We start from the raw sequence: 17,675 nt of genomic DNA, 5'->3' as shown, positions 1-17,675 counted from the left end.
CTCGGACATTTCCCACCTCTAACCAGAAATAATGTCTAGAACGACGATCTTTTAATGTTAATAAATACTTGTAGCCCCAGTTTCAGAGACAAGGCTTAAGACTAGTCCCAGACTAAAATGAATTTTGAGCTGACATATGCCATTGTTTTGTTTCAAGATGCACATCAGTAATGTTTTTTTTCTAAGGCATTTTAATAAAAGCGACTTAAATAGCCAAAATGAACTAAGGCATAGTCTTGGCTTAGGCTAAGGCTATGAAACCGGGCCGTAATGTTTTAAGAATGCTAAATCATTACTAAATAATGTAAATGTTACTAAATCCACACGTAACTTCTGGGTATGAGGTGTCTTCGCAGGATAACAATCTAATGTAAGTTATCACAATTTCTATATATTTTTTTTCTTTCAACTTTAAAAAATAAGTTACCTGGCTGCCTTAAAATTTTGATGACTAACATTTTTAAGTTGAATTAACTCAAAATTATCAAATAGCCAGGTAATATAGTTTTTATGTTGTCGAAACATTTTTTACAGTGTATCAAATGTCCACTAGGTGGCAGTGCATGAGCACTTGTTGGGCAAATGGAGAGCAAAGGCATCTAACCCTTGTGTGGTGTTCAAAAAAGGATGATGTAAATTGTATTTCACCCTTATTACAGACTTTTCTTTTTAGTAATGTTTTTACGAATAGCACCTCTTTTCAAAAATGTGATTTAACAGATGATAAATATATATAATGACAAATGATAAATATTAACCATACAGGCCTATGATATGTTTAATATTTAGCACATTGCGTGTGTAAGAAAGCCTCAAGTCAAATGTATTGTTATTATGTTGCTTGTTATTGGGATAAAGTAAACATCTGTTAAGTATTTTACATTACACATGTGGCTGTATTGATTTAAAAACCTACTAACACAAACATTGACTGTGCAACAAAAACCGGAACAGTATAAAAGGGGTAAAATACTGCTTAAATATGTGTGTCACCGGGTAATATTTGTATAAACCATAGTTCAAATATTGCTGTCATGTGTGAACAAGAGAAAAGAAATCAAACAGTCCTGTAGAACTTCACCATACCGTAAAATCACCATACTGTAATTTGTTTCTCCTCAAAATGCCACATGAAAAAAACAAGGGTCAGACTAAAGCAAACACCCGGATTTGTGCTTGAAACTGTACATAAATATAATATATGATAGATCATTTTCTACAAATGCTCATTACTTCAGCACACAGAATGCATGTTACAACATCTGTTGTTGCCGTTTTGAGTTCCAAAGCATCAAGACTGTTTGTAATTGTGTTTACAAGCACCGTGAAGCATACTTCCACACTTCCCCTACACTACTGAGTGCGGGTCACCCTGGCACAGGATCTCATTAGCACTTGCTAATTAGCTGCCTGCTGTGTTTCTGTCTGGTGCAAGTGGGCGGTTGTAGGTCAGGGGGTGTTGTCGGAGTCTCTACCTCTCTTTTCTCTCTCTGCTGGTGTTTTAGCAGGAGATGATTACCGGTGTGGCCCGATACGCCCGATAGTGCGACATCCCCTGTCATCAGACCGTAACGACCCTGTAACACAGCTCAAAGGGGGATTTCAGTAATGAGAGAGAGACGTGCATGTAGAAATGGGTTGGTGAGCAAACTGTAAAATTCGAGAGAGCATTTTCACAAATTCTCTTGACCCCATCGTGCTGTTTATCAGATCCACACGTGCCCCAGAACAAATGGGCTTTGCTGTTTCCATATGCTACTTCTCTTCATTTCTCCATGCTCCATTTCCTTCCTGAGAGGCTGACGCTAAAATGCTTTATTTTTATCTCCGAATGACACAGCCATCTGTCACACGCGAGGGTTTATCTCTCACTGAACATCAGCACATATGAAACAGCACAAAGCAGAGAAATTACAAGCTCGTTTTCTTCTTTAACAGCTCATGTAGGCCTACGTGTACAAACAAATAACTATTAATTTAAAAGAACATACCAAATGACGAACATCCTACGTATAGAACAACAGAATGAACATAAAACTCGTATACAGACAGCATAGAGTTTGTTGGCTTGCAAATAAGTAATGATCGGTTATTATGATACTTTCAATGAACTTGCAACAGCAATTAACATACGCGTGTAAACCAAACACGCCAAAATGGAGACAAACAAGATGTCCTAGAGGTCCTTTCAGAAGCAAATTAGGGAATTCACACATCATTAAAGGATATTGCCATTAGGAGGATGGACAGGAATGTGTTAATAGCCCTATTGTCCTCATGTCTGTGGCTAATGATGCTAAATGAACATAATTGAATTGATTACTTTGAAGACAAAGAGTTTTTCCGAATATGCAGGAAACCTTAAAAAAAGCCAGCCATAAATACGCATGTGATAGACCTCCCTGATAAGAATGCACTTGTAATGCAATTTATATCACATGTCATTTTGACCAGTGTTTACAAAACATTTTATTAAATGCTAAATGACTTACTACTATACAGTATGTATATAATGAGATCTATATAGACATAAAAAATTTAAATATTGGTAATAATAAATATTGGTATTTATAGGAAAACACTGATGAAATCTATCACGGTTTTACACGTAAAATATTGTTGTGACCATGAACCTTAGAGGTTGAATAGTACTCTGAACCTCCTGTCACCTCCTTCCTCCGTCTCCTGCAGCAGATTGTGAGGTGGCACTTGGAGATGTTGTTTATTCAGCTCCACCTGCTTCCCTGCGCTTTATGCCCTGCTCTTACAGCAAGGGAATTCTTCTCTCATACATACTTCATGGGGTCTCCACCCTTGCAGCAGATACAAGACTCCTCATCCATAACATCACTAACTGCTTCGTACAGCATGATAAAAATATCTTCCCAGACAGAGGATTCAACCATACAGATTGTATTCTAAGGGATATTTGCTGGTTAAGATCGATGTGTCTCATGAGAACATATAAACAAGCAATCCATTATGACTGCGATAAATCCTGCTTCAGATATGCTCGGCAAAATGAATGTGCTTGAGAACTTCTGTATGAGGAATAATTGAATTTGTAAGTGGGGCAGGAAGGTGGGAAATGTTTACTTAAGGTCTATTTTTCCCAGCCTGTATTCTTAGAGGTGGTTAACATACAAAGACAACCTTGAAGGTGTCAGAGTCTGTGTGTATCTGATCTTACAGACCACTGTAGCCTTCTGAGACTCCCTCTGGGAAGATATGCTGGACTGCCCCATCAGGCCAATAAACTTGTGTCCTCGCAACCATCAATAACGAAACTTCAGTGTGTCCAAAACAAACACAGACAGGGATCAAAGAGTAATAATCACGTCAGCAAATCGTGTAAACAACGAATGTTATACAGTTTGAGTCAAGGGGATTTTTATGAGAGGTCATGCGGAAAACTTTCCAGTAAAATATTAGACTGTGTGGAAAATAAAAAAGTTAAACATGCGGATACACCTGGGGTTGTTATTATCTTGATAAATAAAGTATTTCTATGTGAAGTTAATTGCTACTGAAGGATCGTTAAAGCTTAAAGTAAAGTTGTTAAGACAAGGGATAGAAATGAAATATTGTCCTCTTGTCTGTGGCTAGCCTATATTAATGACTAAAACAATTTACATAATTACTGTGAAGACAAGATACCAAAATATGTAATAGCTGGAAAGCAACATAACTTAGTCTGCACGAGGTAGACCTCTAGATATAAACATACGCTTGAGAGGTAATACAAACATGAGTATAATATTATAAAAAGCTGTTTTCATAGGCTATATTATTAATTTTATTCAAAAAGTCTTGCGTCATCGGAAAATGACCCCTTTGTGGGAAAATGATCCCTTTTGTGAGAAATATTATCATTCCACTGGAATTTTAAGGCATTTTTCATTAGATCAGGATGAATCAAAAGTTTCCCAAAAGGTTGAGACGTCGGGGAAATACGCTTCAGGATAGAGAGTGGGATGTGAGACGTCACGAGCTTTTTGCACGCTGATTGGCTGCTGTGAGGCAAATATAACTCCGCAGTCTACAGTTCAGTCACATCCACTGTTGGCGGATTGTGGAGTGTTGCGTAGTTAGGTAGACATTGCATTCGCGCATCTTCGTGTTTTATTTTGTCTTTACGTTTTTTTGTGTGTTTCGGTTAGTTAGTATATATCGAAAATCATGAAAGAACGAAGAAATGCACAGCCACTGGTTGTCAGATGTAAACTGGTGCTGGTTGGGGATGTTCAATGCGGGAAAACTGCGATGTTACAGGTTCTGGCAAAGGATTGTTATCCAGAGGTCAGTAGACGATTTCAGCCTTTAATTGATAGAAATAGCCTATGCATTTGAGTTAATACGATTTGTAACGTTAGTGATTTCCACCGTAATTTAACAGTTTTATGCAAAAGGCGTGCTTTCGAGGTTATTTGCCAGGAATTAATTTTAACGACAGTTTCTTCACATCCAAATCTTTATTATCCCAATAGTTATACTTTTTGGTTTATTCTTACATTGCTGGGTAACGGGATATGTCTAACAAATTATGTTATTCATTATGTTATCAGAATCAGATGTTATACGCGTTTAATCATTTTATGTAATTATTTAGTGAAGCAACCGTGAATGCAATTTGTTAGTATTATTATTTGTTTTTCCATGTGAATTTTAAAATGTTATATGTAAGCATCTTTCGTGCAGCATCATACATGTTGATCACTGTTTACATGTTGCATCCACAGACGTATGTGCCCACAGTGTTTGAGAACTACACGGCCTGTCTCGAGCTAGACGATCAGCGCGTTGAACTGAGTTTATGGGACACGTCAGGTAAGATTAAAATGATTCAAGAGCAAATGGCTACATTTTTTTTAGCACAAGTATCATTTATTTGTTATGCAAGCAGACTCCTAAATAGTGTGAGTCTTGACATGAAATCTAAATACTGTAAGTACTGTACTGTACGGCATATAAAAATGACATTAAAATACGTTAGTCTGTGCTGGACTGGTGTACTAAAATGCCCTTTGAAGTGAGCTAGTGTGATGTGAAGAGAATGCTGAGTGTTGTTCCCCTAGTCTTCATGTATTGCAATTAAAAAGTGGCTGTTTTCAATATTATACTATTTGCATTAATGTGGAGTATACGATTAGAGATTTGTATTCAAGTAGACACCCAGGCTGTATTAGCATCACAAAGTTATAACTTCATTGTATCTCGGCTGCTAAAGAAAGATACTTGCAATCAATGGCAAAGTCAAGAGTTCGATTTTCAAGAAGTATGCATGTCTTTCAATTAGTTTCCTTATGAAGTCAGTAAATTCTAATGAGACTGCATGGTCAATGAGGCAGTTCACATCTCCCCACGGTTTCCTGTTGTAGCTATTGACCTGATTACAACATGCTGTGTCTGTCTGCTCGTCTCACATCAGCTTCTCCAGTAAATGAGAGACATGATCATCTGTTTTTGGATGTGTGCTAAATGCAGTTCAACGTCAGGATCATAATTAGCACCCAGTAACGTGCGACTCGCTGAATCATCTATTTGTCTGTTGTAGAAGTGTGATCGACAGACGTTGTGGGGGAGAGGCAATAAGGCTGGGATTCTTTATAGATATTAAAACGCTGAATGAAATATGTATCGTTAAGATGCCATAGCCCTATGTTTGCGCTCTTTGATCTGATTACTCTGCTTGGAGACAAGCCAGCTAAGAGGCAGAGTGCAGTTTAAGGGGATGAGTGAGGGTTCGTATGGGAACGAGAGGGTGATGCACAGTTTCATCCAGTTTAAGCCGTTAATCATTGCTGGTACTGTGGAAACTCAACCGTATTCATGTCCTACTGGTTGCTTGCTTTAAAATTTGTCGGTATTTGAACAAGTCAAATATTTAGTAAAGCCAAATGCTTTTGATATACATTTATTTGGGTTTGTCTATAGTTTAGGCACAATTAAATGTTATTTGTAAATGTAAATGTAACACAATATTATATTGAATTGTTACCTTGTGATACAGTATTAAATGGGGTAGTAAACCCAGAAATGAACATTCCGTCATCATTAACTCACCCTTAGATTGTTCCAAACCTGTATACATTTCTTTGTTCTGGTAAGCACAAAGGAAGATATTTGGAAGAATGTCAGAAACCGAACAGATCTCATCCCCATTTACTGCCATAGTAATACTATGAGAGTCAATAGGGGATGAGACCTGTTTGGTTACCGACATTCTTCCAAATATCCTCCTTTGTGTTCAGCAGAACAAAGAAATTGGAACAATCTAAGGGTGAGTAAATGATGACAGATTTTTACTATCCCTTTAATATTTTGTTACAATTTAAAAATTTGGGGAAAATTTTCAAATTCTTGTCAGTACATGTTGAGTTATTTCTATATGATCAAAGCCAAATTCATGACTTAAAAGATTAAAAGTTGAATTTGAATTCTGCGTTTCCTTAAAATTATCGTTAATTTTTAATTTTGGATACTCTTCTTTTGTGTTCCACAGAAGAAAAAGTCCCAAAAAATGTGGATCAGATAAGGTTGAATAAATGACAGAATTCTCATTTTGGGGTGGACCATCACTTTAATTTAATTAAAAATAATTGACTTTTACTTTAGTATGGAACCTTTTAAAATATTTTTTTTTTGACTGTGACAACTTCATCAGTTTTAAATCATTTAAACAGTTTTCCTGTAGCTTATTGTGATAGCAACAGAAAGGTCATGGGTTCGATCACAGGGAACAGAATGAGCTGGATAAAAGTGCCTGTCAAATGCATGAATGTAAAAATAAACAAAGCTGTGGTGGGTTGTAGAATTTTCCATTTATTCCTATTACTTTTGCCCTGTAGCTCTGCTCTGCTCCATGTTTGAAATAGACTTCTTATTAGTCTTCGTTTCTTCCCATTGACTGAAATGAACATATCATTGGGCTTCTGAACTGCTTTCTTTAGAGCTCAGAATTTACAGGTGAAAATCAATCCTCTCACTTCATCAGGAACTGCCGTGGGCTCTTAGAAGATGGCCGCTGTATTCCTAATATGGAGGCTATGTTTAATGTGCATTGAGCTATTAGCTTGGATGAGGCTGCATTTGCTATTATGCTGATGGATGTGCATTTCTGCAAATATAAATTCCGCTGCATCAGTATGGGATGAGCGTGAGGTGATGCGCGTGAAATAATGCTCCATTAGCACATTAAAACAGCCAATAGATTAATGAGCTCTCTGGTGACCATTGGCAGTTGATGACAAGCGACAATGAGGAAATGCCACTGCAGCTCTACTTTGGGCCCTTTTAAGGGGGTATTCCCTGAGGGGTCATGGCCAGCCTCTCAATGAAAGGGGGAAGGAATCTCTGCATCTATGGGATTGTAGTGGAATGGGGGTGGGGGTGCCATGGAGAATTCTCCAGGTTTTGTTCCCATAATCTCTAATGGGATGAAGAACAGGGGCTTTCACTTTCTTCTGGCTCCTTTGTGAACGTTGACCTCTCTCAGCCCCCCGCTCGCATCTACACGAGCCTGGCAGTGTGGAGCAATTCCCACCGATTTGAGGAGAATGTGGTGTTGATATTTAACCAAGTCAGCTTTTTGCATCTGTGCTAAACTTGATGATACCATCTAATTTTCTGAATGATACTGTGTTATTCACACTTAAATGATCATTAAGGATCTTTTTCCCAACGCAGATTGCAGATTTTTTTATTGACAGGACCAGTTATCACTGTCACATTCAGACTATGGGCATTTTACAAACGGAAGTGAGCATCCCTATGCCCTACTCCCTTTGAAGGGCTGAGCCCTTGAAGTGAACTCTTCGAAGGGTGTAGTAATGCCTACTGTCTCCCGTGTATGTGTTTGGAACTCCCTTCACAAAGGGAATGACTGGCCAAATGTTACCTTGACAACGCCACACGTGCACTCTGAAAAAAAACAACATTTTTAATACTTCTCGTTAAATATTGTGTAATTATGTCTTATTTCATCTTGTTTGTTCACTCCACTTGGTATTCATAAAGGAAACCTATAAACAAGTAGCTATTTTTAACTTTCCTATACACTAAATTATCTTTATACTATATTTTAACCATCTTAAATCATATTTATCACTGACAAAAATAGTGTAAAACAAATACAAACTAAATTATTGTACTACTTACATTTGCAGGTACCGTCAAAATCCTGTACCATATTTGCTTCAAGATGCGTCGCGAGAACTCATAATCCAAGATCACGGGATCACAAACGGAACTCAGGGCCCTTCGCGAAGCGATTCTGGTGTTCACTTTCGTTTGGAACGCCCCTACAAATGGCGTCCCCTTCGCGAAGGGCCCTTCAAGGGCGCATAAATGCCGTTTGGAAAATGCCCTTTGTCACTAAGGTTGGTTTCACATTTAGTTCGATTGCCTGGTCCGAACAAAATATGCAAAATGCATAACATTGCTCACTTCACTTTTATACATTCATGTTTTTGAACCGCTAGTTTTGTTTTCAGAGTTTCAGTACATAACAGCACTTTCGTCTGTCTTATGAATGTACTGCAAATGCTCTTAAGAATGCTGAAGGCGAACAGAAATCACATATACAGCTCTCTGCTTGGAGCGCATCAGTCACGCTCAGCTCACGAAAAGTGAGTGAAACACACACACAAGCACACATTAAGGTTCATTTCCTGCGATTTAGTACAATTGCATTCATATCAGTAGCGAACCGTACTGGAGTTCACATGAACCGCACCCCAGACCTCCCTTTTTAAGTGGACTCGGGTACAGTTTGCGGGTGCGCACCCGGGTTTGGAAGACAGCATTCACATCATCCAAACGAACCGAACCAACATTAATCGACCCCGGGTGCGCACCAAAAGTGCTAATGTGAAACCGCCCTAAGTCATCTCAACTGTCTTCGAATGTGTAGTGATGTGAAACCACCGTTTTAGTGGAGCAGAAACATTTTCACCTTTCTAGCATCTTTTCAGTACTTTTTGGTTTAACTTTTTTTTTTATCATGTACGTGATCACTTGAAACGGGACAGTCAGTTTGACTGCATTTTTTAAACATTTGTCATTTTGAAAACTTTACGCAGGATAAGATTTGCATTATGTTGCAAATGCAATAAATATTAGCTGCTCTCCTAAGGCACCCAGTGTGACTGGTAACATGCATACATGCAAGTTATACATCATCGGCTCACTTCCATGACAGATAAAACATTATGTTCCATATTTTGGATTCGATGGTGAACACCCATAGGTTTCTTCATGAATTTGCTGAAGGGCTTCAGCAGATGGAATGCGCTGCAATGAACCATGGCTTTTGTCTGTATGACACACAAAAGCAGCCCACTCCACCTCCATCTGTTCTTTTCAGAAGACTCTCTCTGTGCCCAACAGAAAGACCATCTCGTATCAATCACATGCACACGCTGGCCCACTTTTCAACCTAGCTGGTTTGCTTCAGGCATGGCATCTACACACAAAAAACATTTAGTGTGTTTGTGGCAGCGGTCCACTGCTCTTTTTCCACCTTTGATTTCATGCATCTCAACTCTTCCGTCTGTTAACTCAAGACTTGGAATTCTGTGTAAAGACTAAAAGCTAGACTATATTATGCCTGCTCTCAGACCCTACCAAAGCAGTACTGATGCTGCGTAGGTTCTGTGTAAGGGTATATGAAGCAGCAGAGCACCCTTAAAGGGATAGATCACCCAAATATTCTTTTATCATTTACTCACCCTCATGTCATTGAGAACACATCTGCAGAACACAAAAGAAGATATTTTGAAGAATGTTGGTAACCAAACAACACAGGCCCCCATTGACTTGTATGTACAAAAAATAACTGGGACATTTCTCAAAACATTGTCTTTAGTGTTTTACAGTCATATACAGATTTTCAATGACATGAGGGTGAATAAATTATTACAGAATTTTTATTTCTTTGGAAAAACTTTGTTTATTGCCATGACAGAGCATATACAGTATTTCCTATTTTGATAATATTTCATATTTAACAGTAACATTTCTTTTTGTGCATTTTAGGGCTGCAACTAACGATTATTTTGATAATTGATTAGTTGGACGATTTTTTTTCTCGATTAATCGGATAAAATGTAATTACGTCTTTTGCTTATAATAAGTAAATCAGATATGGGAAAAGTATACACAACTGAACTCATTAGCCTTCTTCCAAAATGTTGTGAATGTCTCCATAATTAACACACCTGGTGAGTTGATTCAGGTGTGTCATATTAGAAGCAACTGACAATAGTCTCTCCCAAACGTGGGAGCGAGGGGAGGGTCGGCCAAGGAAATCATTTTTTTGTGCCATGAAAAGTGAGATATTTGTCATTCAAATGTAGTGAAGTACAGTAAAAAGTACTCCTCGCGCTGCAAGGAGAGACGCATGCACCGAGAGACACGTCTGACTTTCAAACTGCGCAACTTGTGCCGCACGGAGAGACGCATCCACGGAGAGACACGTGTGACTTTCAAACTGCGCATCTCGCGCTGCACGAAGAGACGCATCCACGGAGAACCACGTCTGCATTTAAAACTGCGCAGCTCATGCTGCACGGAGGGACACATCTAAAAGGTTAAAAGGGAAGAAGACGCGCTTGATTTGTAACTGCGCAGCTCGCAAGTGACGTCACAGACCAACTAATCGATAATGAAATTCGTTGACAACGAATTTCATTATCGATTATTATCGATTTTATCGATTAGTTGTTGCAGCCCTAGTGCATTTTATATTTCTGTATTATAATTTTTTATATTTAAAATATTACTGTTTTAAAGTTCTTTGCTACATTTGCAGTGTAAAAATGGCTCAAAAAGACAGTGGATGTTATCAAATTCATGCAAAGAACTGCCAACTGGCAAAACTATAGTCATCACCCCTCCTTCACTGTGTGCCTATACAATAACATAATCAGTACACTGTGTTTTCTTTGGTAGGTTTGGTCTTTAGAGGTGAGACCTCAGTATTAGCCTTGCTGTCTTTTTCTCTGGAGGCTGGGATGTGTCATTTGTCAAGTATAATTGAAATTGCTTCTCAGTCCCCCTGGTGTACATCTTCATCGATTGCTGCATTTAGATCAGTAGCAGTTGAATGCAGCCTCACGCCCAAGCCGGTGTGTCCGTGACTTCCCATTCTGGTAGGAGAGAGAGGAGATAGAGGAAATAATCTGTGTGTCAGGGTGCAGGTATGCAGTGTGGCTTTCAGAGCGATTCCTGCCCTGTTGTCCTTTTAACCTGAGTTTTATTTGCCATTAAATCAACAAAATGTAAAAAAAATCATATTATAATATTTTCACCAATTATTGACATGTATTTGCAATATCTTTTGCAATAAAAAAATAAAATAATCTTACCAGTCAAAATTTTTCTTATATTTTATTTTGAATAACAAAAAACAAAAGTGTAGGAAAACAGAGAGTGTTAGTGTTTACTAGTACTAGTGTTGTCAATTCATTAACAATTTCAAATGTTTTTTTAAACTGCAATTCGTAACTTTTTCAAAATCAAATATTTAGCAAGCACATAAAAACAGTGTTTAAACTGTATTTAAAGGGACAGTTCACCCAAAAATTACAATTCTGTCATCCTTTACTCACCCTCACGTTGTTCTGATGGTGAGTAAATGATGACAGAATTTAAATTTTTGGGTGAACTGTCCCTTTAAGTCATTACACTATTAAGCATAAAGCACTGAAGAGGCAAAAGACAATATATTGACCATGGAGGTCAATATATTGTTTGTTTATTTTTTAAACACAAGCCCATCACTGGCCTAACTGTGTTTTGTGACTTTGTGTAACTCTGTAACCAATGGCACAGTCATAGGAATACATAAAACATGTACCCTGAATGAGATGCTTTGCATAAAATAATCTGCCAAATTGATAAAAATAGTCAACAGCAATTCATTTTGCAACTGAGAATGCCCGGTTAAGATAGGGCATTGATTCACTGACTCATGCAAACACCCCTTTAGCTTTAAGTGAAATCTTTTACATGTGAAGTTCTCATTAGAAAGAGGCAGAATTCATCCAGACTTGGCTTCACTTGGGCATATAAGGCTGTTTACAGCACCCCAGCTCTATGGAACCAAGTGGGTGGGTACTTCTCTGTATCAAATGATTGATAGGCAGTTAAGGGACGCCTTTATAGCAGGGTAGGAGGACGGCGCTTTGCAGATGGTGTACTCCAAGGCTGTTGCTGTGGAAACAGGGGGAATAGAGGTATTGCATACGTGTAGAGGGAGCACGGGGGGTGGGCGGCTTACTTAAGCATTCTAAGCGAGATGGGAAGAACTGCCTACCCCAGCCCTATCTCTCCAGTTGCATAATCTACCGAATAAATGCAAGGAGAGCATGAGATGGAGAGATCAATGAGGATTTAGAGCTCAATTGTCGTTTTCTTCTCCTTTAAAATGCCAATAGGGTGAGCAGTGAGAGGAAGAAGGTTTTAACAGGATGTGAGGATATGAGGTGATCGGACTTGAAATGAAGTGTGGAACGGGGAAAGTCTACCTCTCGTCTTTGACTGCACTGTAAAAAATGATTCTGTGTGGTAGTAGATTTCATGAAATTAATTTAGTAAACTTGACTTAATACAATTGTGTTCTTGTTTTTTTTAACCAAAATTTAAGTTAAAATTATAAAAATATCTTGGAATTCTAAATGCACAAATAATTGAGTGAATTCAACTTAATTTTATCATGTTCAACCCACTTAAAATTGTATAAAGGATCTTTATTTAATTATTTTGTAGTGGAACTACATGAATTATTTAAGTTAATTTCCATAACTGAGCAGTGAATTTAGAGTTCCCAGCATGCTCTGCTTGCGACAGCATTAGGAGAGTCATTTTTGTGGAAAAGTGCTATTTTATGTGCTTTAGAATAAAATGAAAGACTTGATAGTGTTTATTGTTCAGTTGTCTTTAAGATATTCTGTTTGTATTTCTGAGTTTTGTGGTTACCATCTTTCAGAAGAGTGGTGCTTGTGCTTAGGTTGTGGGAGAGCTCAAGCTGTTTGTTTTTTCACACAGTGAACAGTAATGCTGCTAATGTCAGTACTGAGTCAACTCTCAGCTTACTTGTACATCATATATGTTATAAACAATAATAAATGTTAACCTGAAGTTAAAAAAGATCAAGAAGTTATCTCCAATGCTCAAATTAGTATTTCTTCTTGATTTTTTAAAGTTTATCATGTGACGTGCTTAAATATTTTAGGTAATTTTACTTGATTTATTCGTGGAATATTGCGTTAAAAATATGCTTTAAAGTACTTAAAAATATTTTGTGTAATACTGTTACCTTAATTTTTTAAGTAAATAGCAGTGTCATTTTTTACAGTGTGCTGATGTATACTGTACATTCTGGAACTCTGACCTAAAGAGACTAAAGTGAAAATACTTGAGTACTTTTGAGCATGAGAAAATAACAGTTATTGCCCTACAAACAAATATGCCATAGTGATGTCAGATTTTTATACAACTTTTTCTGTAAATTATATTTCATTCATTCTGCTGTATATAGCACATACCTTGTACTACAATAGTCTATTCTTATTTTTTACTTGTACATATTTACATACATACATAGCTTTACACTCTCTATATCTTTATCTGTATTGTATTTCTTAATTTTTTATACCCATAGGCCCTTATTTAAATCATTGTGTACTGTATTCTATTGTGTTATGGTCTCTGTGTACTGTTGTTGCTGTTTCTGTGTATTGGATGCTCCTGTCACCAAAACAAATTCCTTGTATGTGCAAACATACTTGGCAATAAAGCTCTTTCTGATTCTGATTCTGATTAGTAGGAGATTATGTTCACAGTCAACTGGTTATATTGCACATGAACCCCATCATTAATACTTTCCTCTCTTGTTTCAGGATCTCCATACTATGATAATGTAAGGCCCCTGTGCTACAGTGACTCTGATGCAGTGCTTCTCTGTTTTGACATCAGCCGTCCAGATATCTTTGACAGTGGACTTAAGAAGGTAATACGATAGATTACCATTAAAAATCAAATCACAACCCTAATCCTTAAATTGAATTTAGTTCATCTACATTACAGATTTAAAGTGATAGTTCATTCATTTACTCACCCTCTTGTCATTTCAAACCTGTATGACTTTATTTCTTCCGCAGAACACAAAGGAAGATATTTTGAAGATTGTTGTTAACTGGCCCCCATTCACTTGCATTGGTTTTGTGTCCATACAATAGAAGTGAATGGGGGCTAGTGCTGTTTGGCTAACAACTTTCTTTGAAATATCTTCTTTTGTGTTCTGCGGAAGAAAGAAAGTCATTCAGGTTTGAAATGACAAGAAATGATGACAGAATTTTCATTTTTGGGTGAACTATCACTTTAACGTGCTCTGCATATAGTGTACTGCTGCAATTCATGTTTTTATCTGGTTACAAATGAATCCATTATTGAGCAAGTACATCAAATAAAAAATCATTGATCGAAACATCGCATACTTCACCCTGATTCACAATGGTAAGATTCACAATGGTAAGATTATTGTATTGATTTGTAAGTTGAAATCATGTCAGGTACGATTTTGCAGGAAAATGCAATTTTATTACAGCTTTAACATGATTTCTATTTTACGATGGAACCTATTGACTGTTTGCAGTGGAGGACTGAGATCCTTGATTTCTGCCCCAGTACTCGTATACTCCTCATCGGCTGTAAGACAGACCTTCGCACAGATGTCTGCACACTGATGGAGCTGTCCAATCAGAAACAAACACCCATCACTCATGAGCAGGTACCGACTTTCTGTTCATGTCAACCGATGCCTACGGCACTTTAATTAGCTATTTTAGGCACTCAAAATGTTTTTGCATCTTCTCCGATCGTAGGGCTCTGCCATGGCCAAACAATTGGGCGCAGAGGCTTATCTTGAATGTTCAGCCTTCACTTCTGAGAAAAGCATCCACAGCGTGTTTCGTACAGCAGCGCTGGCCTGCATCAACAAACTCCAACCGCTGGCCAAACCCAGCCCCACCCGCCGGCTGTCCAAACGCCTGCTCCACCTACCCAGCAAGTCCGAGCTCCTCTCCTCCACCTTCAAGAAGGAGAAAGCTAAGAGTTGCTCCGTAATGTGAGTGGAGATTTCGGCTCCCCCAAAAAGCTACACCATTCCCTGCGCTTTGGTCTGGGGAAGGGGGGTGGGTTCCGATTGCCACATGATCGAAGTGTGGGATCCTTCCTCACCCCCCAAAGAAACACCAATCAGAACAAGTGGACACTCTGCTGTCCTCCTTGTCCTGAGTTCTTCAACAGTGCATACCTGTTTTTTCAGTATCCTGCTTTCTCAAATGAGGTTCGATCATCAGCTGTCATCTTTTCACTCCTTGCTGTTGCACCAGTGTTATTGTGCCAGTTGAAGCTCGGAATGATTCAACTTAGTAAATAGAAAACAAATGTTTAAAAAAGGTTCCAATAACGTTTCGTACAATGTAAACGTAAAGTGTATAAATATGACCTCTCTAACGTGAGATTCAAAATGAAATGTTTTAAATACAGTATGCACTAGAGACTATAGATGAGGGAATCGCTCCAGGTGTTGTGGAGCAGTGCATGCGGCCCAGGTCGTGTTGAGAAGGAAGGATGCATTGAACACTGACTCGTATTTAGCATTGTCATGCTAGGTTTCATTGGCTGCTGTGCAGGAAGTAATATGTCATTTTTTGTTTTTGGGAGCTGACTGCTGTTGTGGGCCACTACCTTTATCTGAAAATGAGTGGTGGGATAGTCTAAAACAAGGGACAAAAATATTTGTGAAAAAGACTCTTTATAATGCTACCAAAGTCAATTTCCATCGTTCCCTCTAGTGAAATACTGAAATATACAAGCTTCTATTTTTAGAAGCATTAACTATCTAGCGTTTGGCGGGTTGTGAGGACCATTACGGTGATGATGTGTCTCCACGACTCCTGCTGCTGTAGTGTAGGCAACCACGAATCTGTGCAGCGGTGTAGTTCTGCAAGGATTCGATCGGATCGAATTTGGCATGATTAATGTTATTTTATTCTCGAAAATGATAATAGTGTAGCACTATGTTGATATTTGCTATCATCAAATCGCCTGAAGTGTGATCAGACCAGCAGATTTGTTTAGTTTGTCATGCATCCGTGTGACATCTAACGTAGCATTCTAAAGTAGAACCTCAATTTTTACATCTCTATATCGATGCTCATGTATTGACCTCCTTCGCAGCGGTACTTACTGAAATATTTGTTGACAGTCCAATATATAAACGTTCGACCGGGAAAATACTTTAAGCTTCATGGTTTTTTGTGCAGAGTGCTGAATTTGAAGTCTGCTTTACACCACAAAGCAATAATTATGGTTCTCATAATTCAAAGTATGTGAAGTGGCAATAAGTAAAAATAAAAAGCCTGCTATTAATCCGTGCTACTGCTTTGTGGACATACGTACAGTATATATGTGGAAATACATCACCGCTGCTGCAAAAAAAGCCAATATTGTGATTCTGTTGAGCTTTTGATAGAGCAATTAAATAACATCTTTGGGTCAAATTCAATCGGATGGGAGATAAAACCAACTACTGGAGTACCATTTGTGTTTTGTTCATAAACGTATGGGGGGTGAATGCATTAAAGACAGATGGACTTGGAAGGGATTCAGGCGGGACCTTTTTAATAAATTGAACAGCTTTAGGGGTTTATCTGTGAGGTCACGAAAATGCATCTTTTGGAACAAAATGGAACAGGCTGGCCCTGATTAATAAAATATATTTTTGCCATTTTTAAATTCCAACTGTTCCTAGTTTGTCATTTTATCTTGTTTCTGTACACAAATCAATATTTTTCTTGTCATGTCAAATCAGCAATGATGGAAGTGGGCTGCCGGTGTGATTTCTTTGCTCCAGTGGCTGTTTACAGACTCCACAACTGTGACCGCAACCCCATTTCCTTTGCATTGTCTTGTAACTGCAGTTTTTTTTGGGGGGGGGGCGGGGGGGTTGATGGACAGTGCGTAAACATGTCATGGGACAAGACATTGTAGCTGCTGATTTACTTGCAAACGTGTTTTATAAAAGGCTCTGGGTAACCGGAGCAGCCCAGATGATTCAACATAGATAAATCACTCTGACATTGAGTCATTACACTGCCTTTGCACATCATAGCGTACAATTAAACTTCAAGCATGTACTGTAGTTCCTCAGTTGTACAGATCCTGTTTTGTAATCTTTGTAAGACATGTTAAAGAATGTCATGATATTAATATTTGTTCATGTCGTGGATTGACAAAGATGTGCTTGATGTAAACTAGCTTGGTCTTATTTATTTTGATTCATCATTTGAGGTGACTTATGTTTGTGTTGTACACAGTTTTGTTTCCGAACATTATTTTTTGGAATTATTGACCCTCTCCTTTCTTTGTCTTTGCAGTAATAAAGCTTGCCTTTGTGTGGCACACATGACTGAGTGCTGGTTTGTTTTAGATGTTGTACTAATCAAAGACTTGATCAGAAAACAGAAAATAATTTTCCCTTTAAATTACTAGTTTAAATAAACCCGTCAGAGAAATGACAGCCCTTAGCAACCCCTCATCCTACCTGTGCACGCCAAGTAGGCTGTCACATCGGCTGATGAAAGAAAAGAACATGCAAACAAGACATC

The 17,675-nt window shown here is 38.1% G+C and overlaps 1 protein-coding gene across 1 annotated transcript; it reads left to right on the top strand.

Annotated features, from left to right (window-relative positions):
* Positions 1-4,047: 4,047 nt before the first annotated feature.
* rnd1b (Rho family GTPase 1b) lies at positions 4,048-17,469 on the top strand. The gene is made up of 5 exons (XM_057319924.1): positions 4,048-4,299; positions 4,740-4,827; positions 13,902-14,011; positions 14,657-14,791; positions 14,886-17,469. Exons 1-5 carry the CDS (start codon positions 4,180-4,182, stop codon positions 15,129-15,131), a joined length of 699 nt encoding a protein of 232 aa, XP_057175907.1. The 5' UTR covers positions 4,048-4,179; the 3' UTR covers positions 15,132-17,469.
* The last annotated feature ends 206 nt before the right edge of the window (positions 17,470-17,675 follow it).

This window comes from Triplophysa rosa, linkage group LG21 (genome assembly GCF_024868665.1).
Source record: "Triplophysa rosa linkage group LG21, Trosa_1v2, whole genome shotgun sequence".
NCBI lineage: Eukaryota > Metazoa > Chordata > Actinopteri > Cypriniformes > Nemacheilidae > Triplophysa > Triplophysa rosa.
Note: the sequence above shows the minus strand (reverse complement) of the source record. Positions and strands in the feature narration are given on the sequence as shown.